This window comes from Dromaius novaehollandiae, chromosome Z, assembly GCF_036370855.1.
Source record: "Dromaius novaehollandiae isolate bDroNov1 chromosome Z, bDroNov1.hap1, whole genome shotgun sequence".
NCBI lineage: Eukaryota > Metazoa > Chordata > Aves > Casuariiformes > Dromaiidae > Dromaius > Dromaius novaehollandiae.
The window spans coordinates 69,558,772-69,572,664 of NC_088132.1; the positions used below are offsets into that span (position 1 = coordinate 69,558,772).

General features: G+C 40.1%; 1 protein-coding gene across 1 annotated transcript in view; it reads left to right on the top strand.

Annotated features, from left to right (window-relative positions):
- The first annotated feature begins 1,959 nt into the window (after positions 1-1,959).
- Positions 1,960-13,893, top strand: part of LOC112983590 (rapamycin-insensitive companion of mTOR) — a 93,527-nt gene continuing 81,593 nt past the window's right edge. Inside the window, exons 1-2 of the mRNA XM_064502082.1 lie at positions 1,960-2,067; positions 2,273-2,320. Of these exons, the coding sequence (XP_064358152.1) occupies positions 2,019-2,067; positions 2,273-2,320 (97 nt within the window). The 5' untranslated portion in view covers positions 1,960-2,018. The remainder of the gene's footprint in view (positions 2,068-2,272; positions 2,321-13,893) is intronic.

The window sequence follows — 13,893 nt, forward strand, 5'->3', positions numbered from 1 at the left end:
CCTAGAGCTTACACATTACTCTTTTCTTACTATCCACTGGAAAGATGTTCTGGTTCTTTTGAAATACATTGTTTCTGGTTGGCTTTGCATCTATATAGGAAGAAATATTGTATGTACTGTATGGCACTAGCACTTAGCATGAGGGTCCAAAACATTTTATATGTGGGTTACAGGTTCAAATCCAATCCAGAAGCTTAATAAAGGGCCAATGCTTAGTGCTCCTTCAATGCTTATGTGAAATTAATTACTAGGTAGCATTTCTAGTAAACAGGATACAATATTACTAACATAAGTAGCAGTTATTTAGCATTTTCACAAAGTCAGGGTTCCCTGAACATGAAATTTTAAAGGGCAAACCTGAGGCATATTGATGAAGCAATTTAAGAAAGTTAAATATAATTTGGTTCTGTTTTACGGACAGATGAGATTTCATTATCTAGACCTTTTAATTTTGAAAACCTGGGGTTCTTCAAGAACATTAGCTTCTTATTTAATAAGTAAAAGTTAAAATAGGAAAGCTGCTAAAAATTGTATTTTTAACTAAATAGACTTGACATAACCAACAAGACCAGACAAGACTAATACAACAAGATTCTTACATGTATCATAAGCTGATATGTTAAAAGTGATACTGCCACTATTTTTCCACTCTGGCTTTACAGATAATTATTTTTATCTCCTAACTTAATTTTAAGGTTTTAGAAGTGTAACCAATGTAAAAATCACTTTATAATTTTTCAGATGAAACAATGCAAAGGAATACTTAATAAAATCAGATTTTTATGAGTAATGCAGGATCTGAATTGAAAGACTTCCCTTAGAAAGGAGGGAAAACAAAGAGCAGAAGATGACTGTGTACAGAGCAGCAAAACAATTATCCCTGCTAGTGAAGCTATTTTTATAGCTGGCTGTAGTTGAGTTTGACTATTACTTGCTATTTTTGTTTCTGAGAATTTGGGAAGTCTAGGTGACAGAACTTGTCTTGTCAGTGGCTGTCCTGAGCTTCAAGGCGGGCTACAAGGTATACCTGCTTACTTAAACTTTTGCCTAAATAGGGCAAGAACAAGGATATGCAAATAGACTGTTTTTTAATAATGGGACTTCTTTTCCTTCATGAGTTAATGCTAATTTTTATACACACACTGATTTTATTAAATAGGTTTAAAAAACACGAAGGTAAGGAATAGATCAACGCATGAGATTGCAGACAAACTCATTGAGACCAAAGGAAGAAAAAGCACTGAAAATACACTTATCCTTTTTCTGTTTTTAATTACTTCACATTAAAAAGCAGAGCGCTGGACACATCCTGTGTATCATGCCAGCGGCCATGCTGTATCCACTTGAATTACCATCTCATCACAGGGCAAGTGCAGTTTGAAAAAGTAAGCAGGAAAGCCTCATAAAAACAAAACCAAAAAAAAAGAGAGTAATTTCACTTGTCAGACCAAAATCGTTAGATGTGGTGACCGAGCAGCTCCGCGGGAAGGCAGCTCCGGCGGGGCGAGCTCTTCGGGGAAGGGCGGCATTTCGCCCCACTTTCTGGCGGAGCGCGCGGTCCAGACCGAAGCCGGCACGACGGCGCGAGGCCGGGGGGAAACGAGGCACCGGAGGCAGCCTGCAGCCCTTCTCGGGCGCTGCAGCTGCCATTTTGCACCTTTCCCCCCGGCTTCTTCCCCTTCGGGCCGAGGCGCGGGAACCGCGGCGCCGCTGAGAGCCGCAGCCGCAGCCGCAGCCGCAGCCGGGGCCGGGGCCCGGGCCGCTCCGGCGCCCGGCCACGCGCGGGCGGGGCAGGGGGGCGCTGAGAAGCCTCCCGGGGGGCGGCTGAGGCGTCGCCGCCGCGGCAGGCAACGGCCGCCCCCGCCCCCGCGCCGCGCTCCGCCCGCTGGCTGCGCCTCCCCGCCCCAGGCCGGGCGGCGGGAGGGGCGCGGGGGGGGGGGGGTGCCGGCCGCGGCTCCACGGCTTCTCCTCGCGAGAGCGGGCGAGGTTTCCGGTGTTGTGACTGCGGGGCCGTAAACATGGCGGTGAGTCTCCGCGCCCGCTCGCTGAGGCACCTCCGCATCCGAGGTAAGGGCCCGGCCCGACCCGGCCGCGGGCGCCGCGCCGCGCCGCCGCCGCCCCCCGGCCCTCCCGCGGCGGCTCGCGCCCCTCGGCGGAGTCCGGCTGCCCCCCGCTCCCCGCCGCCGCCTCCCCGCTCCCTCCCTCCCCTCCTCCCCCGGCTCCTTCCTCCCCGCAGCCTAACGCGCTCTCCGCTTCTCTCCCCGTCCCGCAGGCCGGAACGACAGCGGCGAGGAGAACGTGCCCCTCGATCTCAGCCGAGGTACCGCGCCGCGCGCGCCGGGCCGGGCCGGGGCGGGCGGGGGTCGCGGTGCCCCCTCGCTGCGCTCCCGCCCGGGGGCCGCGGGGCCCCGCCGGGAGGCCTCGCGCTGCGCTGCCCGGCCGGGGCGCGGCGGGGGCCGAGCCGGGGCAGCCGGTGGCGGCGGCGGGGGGCTGCGCCGGGCGGGCCGCCGGGCACCCTGCGGCGAGCCGGGAGCCCCCTGCCAGCCCCGCCGGCGGCAGCGGCCGTGGGGCAGCGCAGGCTTCCCTGGGGGGCTGGGGCCGGCGCTGCCCCTCTGCGGGCCGCGGGGAGCGTCCCGGCGGCGGCGGCCCCGGGGCTGTTTTCGGGAGCCCCCCCGCGGGGCCGTCGGTCGCCGGCGGCCGGGCTGCAGACGGGGCTGCTGTGGGGGCCGGGCGGCGCCGCGCGTTTCTCCGCGGTTGCGGGTTGAGCCGCTCGAGTTTGCAGCGCCCTGCTCGCAGGGGTAGTCGGGGGGCAGCGGGAAGGGAACAACGCTTGCTGCTGGTTAACTAGCCCCCTCTTAGACAAGTAGGAACTCATTCCCTGTCCAAATACATCGTTAATCTTGTCTCGCTGAGGGCTAAGGTGAGGGTTAGACTCTTCTGAAGAGCCAAATAAAATGCAGAAAACAAACTGGCCCACTAGCAGCAGCGATCTTCCCTGAGGCGGAAGATCTTGATCTGGGGGAGGGAATAAAGTTAGTGCTTGTGGCATAACTGTTCTGCTCCAGGAGACCCGGGGCCGCTGCTGTGCTGAATAGATCCATTTTATGAGGGAGTAAGCAAGGAAGTTACAGAAGTAATGAAATAACAGTAGACTCTGAGATGTAATGGAAGTACCAATATTAGCAGCATCAGTAAACTTTTTAGTTTAGTGTAGGGCTATATCAACAATTCCACCTCTTTTTTTTTTTTCTGTTATGATCTGTTTCGAGATTTTTATTCTTAACCAGCTTTACCTTGGGCTGAAAGTTATTTCTGCATATACATATCTTACTTACAAATTAATTTTTGTTTTTGTCAAAATGTCTGAGGTTTTTTTGGATGAACCAATGGAATCTCATTTCCCTCCCCTCCATCTCCAAATGTGTGTGTTTTAGTGAGATAGCCTCCTTAAAGTTAAAAGAGGTGAAACTTTTTATCAAAAAAATGCAGGACAAAAGCCTTAGCAGTTCAAACACATGACAGTTACTAAGGTATGTAGTGTTATCCATTTATGAAACTTACAGGATCAGGATTTTTATGAGCGTGTCTACTAACTCTTTGTGTAGTATATGGAATTGTTTTGATTTCAAAGAACTATACACAAGATTTAAATGCTGGAATGATAATTTTTGTATATGGTCTGTTTGATGCTTTTTATTCAGAATTCAGAAGGAGACTTTCATTGTGATATTAATTTTTGCCATGAGGTGTCTTAACCCACCTACTGATCCCATGAGACCTGTGGTAGTAGCAGTAAAACTGCTTCTTTTGTATTACATTGTAAAAGAGACTCTCAGATAAGATGCAAAGTAAATTCATGATCATATTTGACCTGAAATAGCTATTTGAATTGCTGGGCTGTTAGGACAGTAATGTTGTTGAGAATGTGTGAGAATTAAATACAATTTTTTATATAGTGGGAGAGGGAGATATTTTGCACTATGACCATTTTTACCACCTGTAAAAATAAGTCATTGTCATGTGATTGCAGCTGAAAAGCTCTAAATTTTATTGTGCATTCCTTCTCAAAGATATGTTACTGTTGTGTTTTTGCAGAGAAACGACAGCTGACTGATCAGTAATCATATAGCTATCCATAGTAGCCATTAACTTCATTTTAGAGAGAATGAAACTAAAAAACTGAAAAAGTCTCAGCAAGACATGAACTAAGCTGTATAATAACTTGATATGCACACTAAACACACAGTGAATGCTTACTTTTCCAGATGTTACAGTAGTTATGTATGCAGTTTATATTAAATATTTAAAATAGTTACCCTAATTCTGTACTCATAGTGTACTGTTTTGATTCACTGTGTTGGATCAGTTGCGTAGTTTTCCACCAGACTCACATTTTCAGTACCTTAAAAGAAGATTCTAATGCTTTTTGCTTCCCCAGACAGCTGAACTGTGTGTTGATTAATCTGAAATACCTGACTGGGAGAAGTAAAGAATCATCCTAAACAATGCCTCAGCCATATGCAAAGTTACAGTGTTCTTCTCATTACAAATATGTGAAACTTTACTGGTGTTGCCTTGTTCTAAACAGGTTCTCATTTGGTGTTAGCTTGGCCAAAATGACTTGAACATACAATTCAGGGCTTGGATAGTCCATAGCCAAGAGTCCAATGCTGGTTTTAAGTATTTCAGAACTACTAATAGATACAGGGAGGATCCTAGCCTTGTTTGTACTGCTTTGGGTCCTACTTCTTCCTGGCCTTTTGTGCAATAAGACTCTCAGCATTTTGGTGCATGTAAAGCTAATCTACCTTTCTTTGTGTGCTTTTTGCTCGTTTTCTCTGCTACAGTAGTTTGATGGTTGCCCAGATTTCCCAGAATGCACCATGTTGTTCTTTTGTTATGTATTTTTACCATGCCTAGTATGGTAGGGTTTCACTCTCTGGAGCTTTTTAGTGCTCTGGAGCTTCAAAGAATGATATAATAATGTACACAAAAGGTATTTTATAATATGTCATATTGTGTGTGTGTGTGAACTCCCTATAGTTAAAAAAATATATAGTATGGTTAAAAAAAAGGGGGGGATAAAAAAGAAAAGTTGTGCAGGTACATGTTAGACTTGTTGCTTGCGGCTATTTAAGGTCTTATATCATGTCTTCTGTTATCCGCAAAATTACGATTAATAGTTGGAATTCAGAGTAGTGAGATTTTGACCTTGTGTTATATTACCTGCTCAGAATAGAACAGAAAAGGAAAAGGAGGACAGATTCATCATCAATGCAACTCCCATTGCAGTCATCTGGAAGGAATTAGCAATGGGATGAGGCAGACTGGTTTAATTAGACTACTGAAATCAACCTCCTAACTTCTTAAGGCCAGAAAGGACAATTGGAATTATCGACCAAATTACCACATTCAGTAGGAACCTCATGTATTAATTCTTGCTTCAAGTCCATTTGTAGTTGTGTATACAGCCATGCTATAAGTATTAAATTTTTTGACATAACTCATTTTAGCTTTTGAGTATTTTACGGGGGTTAGAAACTGAGTTACAGAACTTTGTATACCTCCCAAAGGTCTAGGCACTATTAAAGGCTTGTGCAATCCAAAGTTAGTTTACTGCTAAGTTATTTGCTCATTTCTGTAACTAAATCTACTTACAAACTAAATCTGAAAAATTTGTTACTGTTTCAGTATTGCCTTATCCTGTTGGATGACAAATGCTCCTTACTTTGTTGGAGTTTCAGCTGTTCGCTTTAAGCTGTGAAGGCCTAAATAGCTTGGAACTTGCCAATTTGAGAACTGTCTGTTACGTTGCCTTGTCTGTAGTCAAGTTTCTTTAAAGGCCCTTTCTTCAAGAGATCCCTATATTTTTGGATTCTTATTCTCTAGTTCTGAGTCTGACGTGGTTTGAATATACTGCACATTTGGCACATTTCAGAGTTTGCCTCTTTACTGAAGTTTTTGTGAGACAGTCATGCAAAAAAGACTGCTAATGCTGGATGAAGCAGAGTGATGTTCATGTCTGTCTTAATTGTTTGCTCTCTGAGGGTAACAGTCTTTGCTTTTTGATGGGTATTTTTCAGATAGTTAAAAAGCACAGTATCTCTAGAATTGATGCTTTCTTTAATAAGTTCATTACACAATACTTTAATTTATCAGGTGCTCTTGTATAGCCAGTTTTCTCTGTTCCATAAATGTTGAGTCTTCTGACTACAGTACGAGACAAATATGAATAAAGTAACTGAGACAACTGGCCTTTTATTTTTTTCTACCCAAGAGTGATTTTCATAGGATTTGGCTCAGTGTTAGCTGAAAAAATACCTTTTTCTTTCTACCTTCACAATCACGTCCTTCTATCACGTAGGTAAAAAAAGATACAAAAATTCTGTTTGACTTCACCTAAATCTGTACTGTATTGCTTTTGTTACTACGCTCACATAATTTTAAACCATATTGCATTTAATTCCATGTGCCCACATGGCAATCATAATGCGTTGCATGCAGGGCAAATGTCTCAGGATGCTATTCGCAGTTTATAGCCCCAAAAAATGTCAGGCATTTCTAGGGGTTGTTTGAGGGATATTCAAAGGAGGATGGATGAATTTTGTTTCCAAATTCAGCTTGTGATTTGGTGAGCACACCATTTCCAACTTCCTTCATCAGTATGGAAGCAGCAGAGACGAATGCTGTGCACCTGTCTAGTCCTCATTGCTCAAGTAGTGGCAAAAAAAAAAAAAAAGAATCTCTTGGAGTGCTTGCAACAAACCCATGGGGAACCAATGCAGAGACACGAGGTGGCGTATACTTTCTTGCTGGCTCAAAGGCAAGCTTGCACACTAATGGCAAAGCTGTTATGGGATGTCTTTTTCTTCATTGTGTGTTTTTGCATTATATGATTAGTCTTGAAAAATGCAGAGGAGACAGAGCAATAATTATTTTTTGTTTTCTTGTTTGTGAATCTGTAAGAGAAGTTTTGCTAGGAGCAAGAAGTTATCTAACAGTTTTTTCAGTTGTTACAGGATATGGACAGGCAAATTGAAAAAATAATTGGAGAGAGATCTTACTTGCCTTAGTGTTTGAGAAATACTCTAATGTATTGTCCTTGAATATTGCTTTTTATATAATTGGAAACTAAAGGGCAAGGGATTGCTGATAGTGATCTGCCAACTTTGAGCAACATGTGTCCTTTTGGTAGGTTTTAACAGCGACTGAGTTAAGAGATGCCCAGTATGTGGACTTCCAAAATTAAGGCATACAGTTAGCTTTCCTAGCTGCAACTTACTCTTGCATTGTGTACTGATTTGGAATTGTATAGCATACCAGTCTGGTTAGACTAGTAACGCTTACGTATCTTTGGCTATGCTTGCTAAGGTGTTACTGCTTTTACAACTTAAAGACTTCAGTACTACTAAAATGGTGCGTGCTTACAATATTTTCACTTTCATTTCTTGAAAACAGGAACAATATCTTTTATGAGGGGAAAAATCTTAACCATAGACAACTTTAAGACCTAGTCACTTGCCTATCTAGCATTAGTAAGGGAGGCAGAGGTTTAAAGTTTCTGTAAGATTTGGACCCTACAATGTCTTTCAAGATGTGTGCACACGTCTCTGTTTTAAAGTTTTGTGTACAGCATCTCTAAATTTGTTTTAGTGGGTGGGTATTTTTTTGTTTTTTCCTGCTGTGGTTCAGATAAGTTAAAAAATGTCAGTGCTCTCCTGAAGGACAGAGAATAAAATGACTATTCTAATATCTTGTGGTTTCTATTTATATTTGTCAGAAGGGATTGTTCTGGGATTTGAATCAGTATAAATAAGTACTGAAGTGTTCAAGCAACACTGTATTTCCACAACAGGATAGTTTTCTGCCCTCTTTGTGCCCCCCCCCAGGTCATTTGGGTCTTACAAACTGTTGAAATCCTGAAATTTCCAATTTCTGTCTTTTTCTTGACATGACATTTTTATTCATTGACATATATACTCTTGAAGTTTCATCTCCTCTCTTCACCACTACCACCACCACCGCATTCCCCAGATTAACGCAGTGCTTAGTTTTGGGGAATTTTTTGTCAGAGCCTATCCAGGGTAGATGCTATGTAAAGAAACACACCCGTGATCGTAATTACAGTAAATACAGTGGCTATGTCAGCGATGGCCTTCCCAGAAAGAAATGCATCAGATTTTTGCCCCATCTCATAATCTTCATGCATACTTTACCAATTGTCTAGCAAACTTGCAGTCTTTGTCCTAACAGCCTAGAAGAGATGCTCAGCATCAGACAGAATTTTTTTTCTTAAAAGTGAGGAAAAAGTGAAATCATCAATTAAATTGAAAAAGGGCTATTTACAAACTGGTTATATCCATGCAAATCCAAACTTTGCAATGGAGGATGGTGTTCAAGAAGGCTACAAGAAAACCTGCTTGTATGATGGCTTGAGAACTGATGCCGAAATTAGGTGTCTAGTTTGGGGGAACGTGCTGCAAAATCAGATACGCTTTTTATCTTTCATACTAAATAAGACTCCTGCCTGTGTGGTTTTTTTTCTTAATAAGTGAATGACATGAGGCACCCACCTTAAAACTAAAAAAGTTTTTGCAACCAAGACGTAAGCTTGTGACTTGAGGCTTTGATAACTCTACAATTGATTGTGTGAAATGAGAGGTTTACTTTTCATTAGAAGTGTTTTGTACTGCATGCAGTTCAGGCAGATGTTTATTCCATACTGCAGATGACTTTACGTGCAGAGTAACACCAGCATGATGAGCCCTAATACAGAAGGGAAACTGTTGTAATGCTGCTACACAAGTGACAGCAAATATTTGATGAAATTGCTTTAACTGGAGAGCTTGTAATTTGCAATCTCATAATAAAATGTATTTTGCTTTATGCTAGTTTAAAAATCGTTAGTATATTCAAGGATACCACAGAAGCAATTTTTTTTCATTTGTCAACCATCTGTTGTGGCGATGGAAAATTTGGGTGAAATGGTCAGAAGAAAAGCAGGAGTTAGCACAATTTCAGGAGTATGACTAGCGAAGAGGATACTCGCCAGATCCGTGGAGCTGGTGAAGAGGAAGAATGCTGGTGAAGATGCATGGGGGAGAATATAGAAAAAATTACTTACAATTGTGTTACATACAGTCTTAGTTGTATACCTGAATTTTACTGTTAGTACTTACCTAAGAGCTCTGTGGAGCTCTTGTTTTTGTGCTTCCTTTATACTCATTGCAGTCTCTGTAGCAAGCTGCATCTCAGTAGTGGCTTGAATAGATTTGGGTAATTCAGTATTACAAGGAAGTCTCCTCATGCACGTTCTTGCTGAACAGCAATATCCTTGGAATCAGCATTGTTCGTTAATACATTAGACTGAGTGATGGAGCCTTTGTGAAAGCTTTTTAAAAGGCAAGATTTCATGTTCTTAGATCTACTGTTTAAGTTCTTGACTATGTGAATTTCTCTAAGCCTCTCACTTTTCTTCTAGTGTTACTTTTTGTTACTGTTTTGGCCACATCTGGCCAAAGGTGTCTGCTTCTGGAACATTTCAGCAAGAGTACTATGCAGCTGCAGCTACTTTTTTATTATTATTCATTAGATATTAAAGACAGTTGTGCAAAGTGCAAAATGAAAAGTGTAAAGACTTTGAATTGTCTTTCATTTGGAGAAATGGATCGATAACATAGAATTTCATGGTGCTTCTCAGTCACATTTTGAGTAATCTTGTCGGCCTATGGCCAAAAGGATGGCAAAATGTTGAAGATTAGGTGGGACAGTTATCTACCCATATCTGCAATAGCTAATGTTAGTCAGCACTTGTTCAGTTAAAACAAAAGAGATGCATCTCTATACCTTTCAAATTTATGTAGAATTTATTGGCTGCGAAATGAACTACTGCTATTGATTAAAGATTACAGAAAGATTAGTAGGAAATATTTGTGCTTAGATTTAAGGTATTTAAAACACCACAATAAGGCCTTAATTTATGAAAAAATGTATCATTACTGTGAAAGAGTAAAAAAAGAATTTCATTGATCTCTTCATATAAATATGTGTTATGATCAGTTCAGGGGTTTTGTTCGTGGGGTTTTTTTTTCAGCTCTGTAAGAGATTGGTTTCCTTGCTTGAAGTGTACACAGACTATGAATAAAAATATTTTTAAAAGAAAGTTTGATAATTACTTCATAAAAATTGTGAGGAGTATCAGGAGCAGCTGTTGCCTGATAATTACTGCTTTAAAAAAAAACTGAGTAAACCTAAGTCTTGTCTTTTTGTTTCATTACCTCTTAAGCACCGGTGATGTCAGCATTTACTATTAGTAACCTCCCATCTAGAGAATTTAAAATGCGTTCATCTCCTTTTATGCAAACCTTATGTGAGTCTCATAGGTAAACCTACTGGAATCTTTTTTTCATGAAATTAAAGAAAACAGCAACATTTTTTCCAGTTTTTCTTTTTCCATTAATGTTTCCAATGCCATTTATTAGGTTAGTCTGTTAACTTACTTCAGTATGGTAGATTTTTCTATGTTGAAATTTACCTATGAATTAGGTGTCTTTTGTGTTTAAAAATTGTATTTAGGTTCTGTTGTGAAACTTATAGATACAAATTTCTCTCTCCTATGGTGATGTGGTAATGATAGAAATTTTATTGGGAGGTTATAGTCTCAGCTTGGTTTTAGTCATCAGTGTGCAGTAGTTACACATGTGCATCTAACATTGTAGAAAGATGGAGTTATATATGGTTCATGGGGAAAATAAGTAATGAAATATAAAGAGGCTGTATATACTAACAATGATTGCTAACATTCTTGGCATTAACCATCATCGTTTCCTGATAGTTGAGGACCTAATTTAAGTTTATTCTAAACTTAAATTTTCATTTTTATTAAGTATATGCATCTGTTCCAGAGACCAAACTAAGGAATGACGCAAACACTCTTTTTCTGTGAACAGCCAAGTTGAAGCAGTAGTTTTTGAAACCTGTCTTAGTACCATGTTTAATCCTACCATTAAAATGTATTTTCATAGTATGTATTTGAGGAAACTTATTGGAGGACAGTAGTTTGTATACTACTATAAAGCAGTATTTAAGTGTTAGAGTTACTTATTTACCAAAAAACTATCGGTGATTAATTTTAATCATCGTTGTGGTAGGGGTATCCTTTGGAATGGTCCTTCTTCGGTTTCTTTCTTGCTATTTTCAAAGTTTAAAGGTTTTTTAAGCTTGTCTCTAGTAATCCAAAATTATGTGGCCAATCTTCAGCTTTGTTATGTGCTTCTGGTTTAGTAGTAATACTGTAGCATTTCTACTATAAAACCTGTTTTTCAGGAGTTTTAACTGTTGGTTGTCTACAAATTTGTCACACAAGATCACACACTGGAAATAATTAACGTAATTCTAAGGAGAAGAGTGTAAGCCTAGGGTGGCTTCTCTACACATACAACTTCAGTGTCTTGGTTAGAAATAATATTATAAGAAAGGAATTTGGAAAGTGGTCTGTTTCTGACCACTTCATGGTGTCTGCAATATCAGAATGTGTTTTTCATGTGACCTTTATCTACACCTAGGGATCTTAAAAAAAAAAAAAAAAAAAAAAAAAAAAAAAAATGTCATTTAATTTACAATCTTAAGCACATTTGCAAAAGACAAATCTGTACTGCTACAATGGGCTTTAAAACCTTACTTTAATGGTTTCTTACAGAAGGATGAATATGTAAGTCTACATGTACAGAATTAACTATGAAGGATCAGATGTATAAATGTAATCTGGTTACAAGACTTTTTCTTTCGCTCCAAGGTTTCTAGTGTTTCCTGGATCCTGCTTTGGATGTGCTGTCTCTTGTACTGCTTTCGAGTTAGTAGACATTGTTATAAATATGAAGGTTAATTTCTACTTGCCTGATGTAGAAAGAAGAGTTCTTTTACTTTTTGCTGACTGCCCTGAAAGGGAGGAGGCATACTTTTTCCATATTACTGAGCTGCTTTCATTTATCATAGCTTTCTTAAGCAGCAAGAGTGAAAATAACCTCAGCTCTTTATTTTTGTTTTCTTCTTTTTTTGTGAACTTGGGTTACTGGAATTTCTCTATTGTGTTCAGGGTACAGTGCTTTATGTATGGTTTACCTTTGAAAGATATAGAAATCGACCTAAATAAATCTTTGCTTACATTCTGCAGAAATCACTGGTTTTTGTCACCTGTGCTCTTTAATGGGATGTTCTCAATTGTAAAGCTTAAGATTTGTAGTACATTGTGTATTTTTTTTATCTGAAATTTGTAAGGATTATTTTATTTGGTAAATCTTATGCCTCAGGCTATACCAGCTCAAAGGACATTACTGATTCAACTGTGTAGTAACAGTTTTCACACTGATAGAGGATGTCTATTTAGTATTCTATACATTTTGCAGCATACTAGTAGCTATGTGAATTTGTTTGATACAGAGATAATTGTTTCTCTGTAGTGTTTTTACCTATAAATTGAGACAGACCTTCAATCTAAATGTGTATTACTGTGTTTTTGGAGATCATAGGCTGCATGTAAACTGTTCCTGCACTGATTTTTTTTCTTTGAATCTCTGGCAAAGTGGAGTTTGGTCCTTGGTGTCAACATTAATAAATAATTCATGAGTGATTTCTGTGTCATGCAGTTTTCTTTTTTTATGTCGTTTTCTTGTGTTGTTCTCAGAACATAGTTGGTTTTCTTCTTCTGTGCAGTTTCTGAATTTTCAGTTAGATGTAAATTCAGAGTACTTTATTTTTCTAGAGAGATTAGATCCTTCAGTTTTTTTTCCTTCCAACAAGTTGATGATGGAAAGATATGCCTTTTCATCAGTGTTTCGTTTCATTGTTTGAGGTTCTGATAAAAAAGTGTTTTAACAGACTGATTACCTGTCATCTAGGCTTACATAGACACCTTTAAGTAACTGACTTCTAATGCTTCATTGCTTTTAAAAGCTGATAACTCATGACTGTTTCAGTGGAAATGGAGAACACTACATTAATGTTCCTGGTTGATACTGGTTTCACTAGACTCTCTTCCTTTTGATAGCATGTAGTTTAACAAGCCAATAAAAGTAGCCTTGCAATGCACAATTGCAACAGCACTTAGACTTCAAAAATCTCTGTTAAATGTAAATGTATGTAGTAAGCTAACTAGGACCATCCATTTATGTTGTGATTTTTTTCCTTCGTTAAGAGGAAGATGTCTCTTGTGACATTGTTCTTAGTCAATTATTAAATGCTTAACTGTAATGAAGTAAGAGTTGCTTCTTTAAGAGAAATCTTTAGGCAAATTCAAAATTTTTTTATCTCACTTTTTGGCATTATGATTCTAGCAGGTGTGACAGCAGCTGCAAGTGCCCTCTCACGTACTGAATGTATATTGGTTCCTGTATTCCGCTACTGTCCTAGCATCTAGGAAGTGATGTTTGTAAAACTATATGCTGCTCAGTTTGACTCATTATGCCTGACTTCGGAGCTACTGAATTATTTGTGTGCTAAAGCCTACTGTTCTTCCTGTTTGCTTTTTATTAACATGTGCGTAACAGGATAGTGAATTGGCATGCTGCTGTCCTACTGAGTGCGGCCAAACAATGGTGCTAAATCTGTCGGGAAAGGAGGAGTCAGTCACGCTAATGTGGTGATTGCTGGTCGTGGTTCATCCCTGCGTTAAATGGAGCGCTAGCTGTTTTGTGTAGCTGGAGCTCTGTGGTGATATTTCTGCCTCTCTGGAGAATGGGATCTGTCAGAACAGATCACCGTTCTCACTGGGGAAAAACAATATCACAGTCCTGAAGGGGTGGAAAAATGAGTCAGGCCCGACAGGTCATGCAAGTGTTTGTAGGTTTTTTTTTTTTTTTTTTTTTAAGACAACAAAAACAAAACAACTTCGAAGAT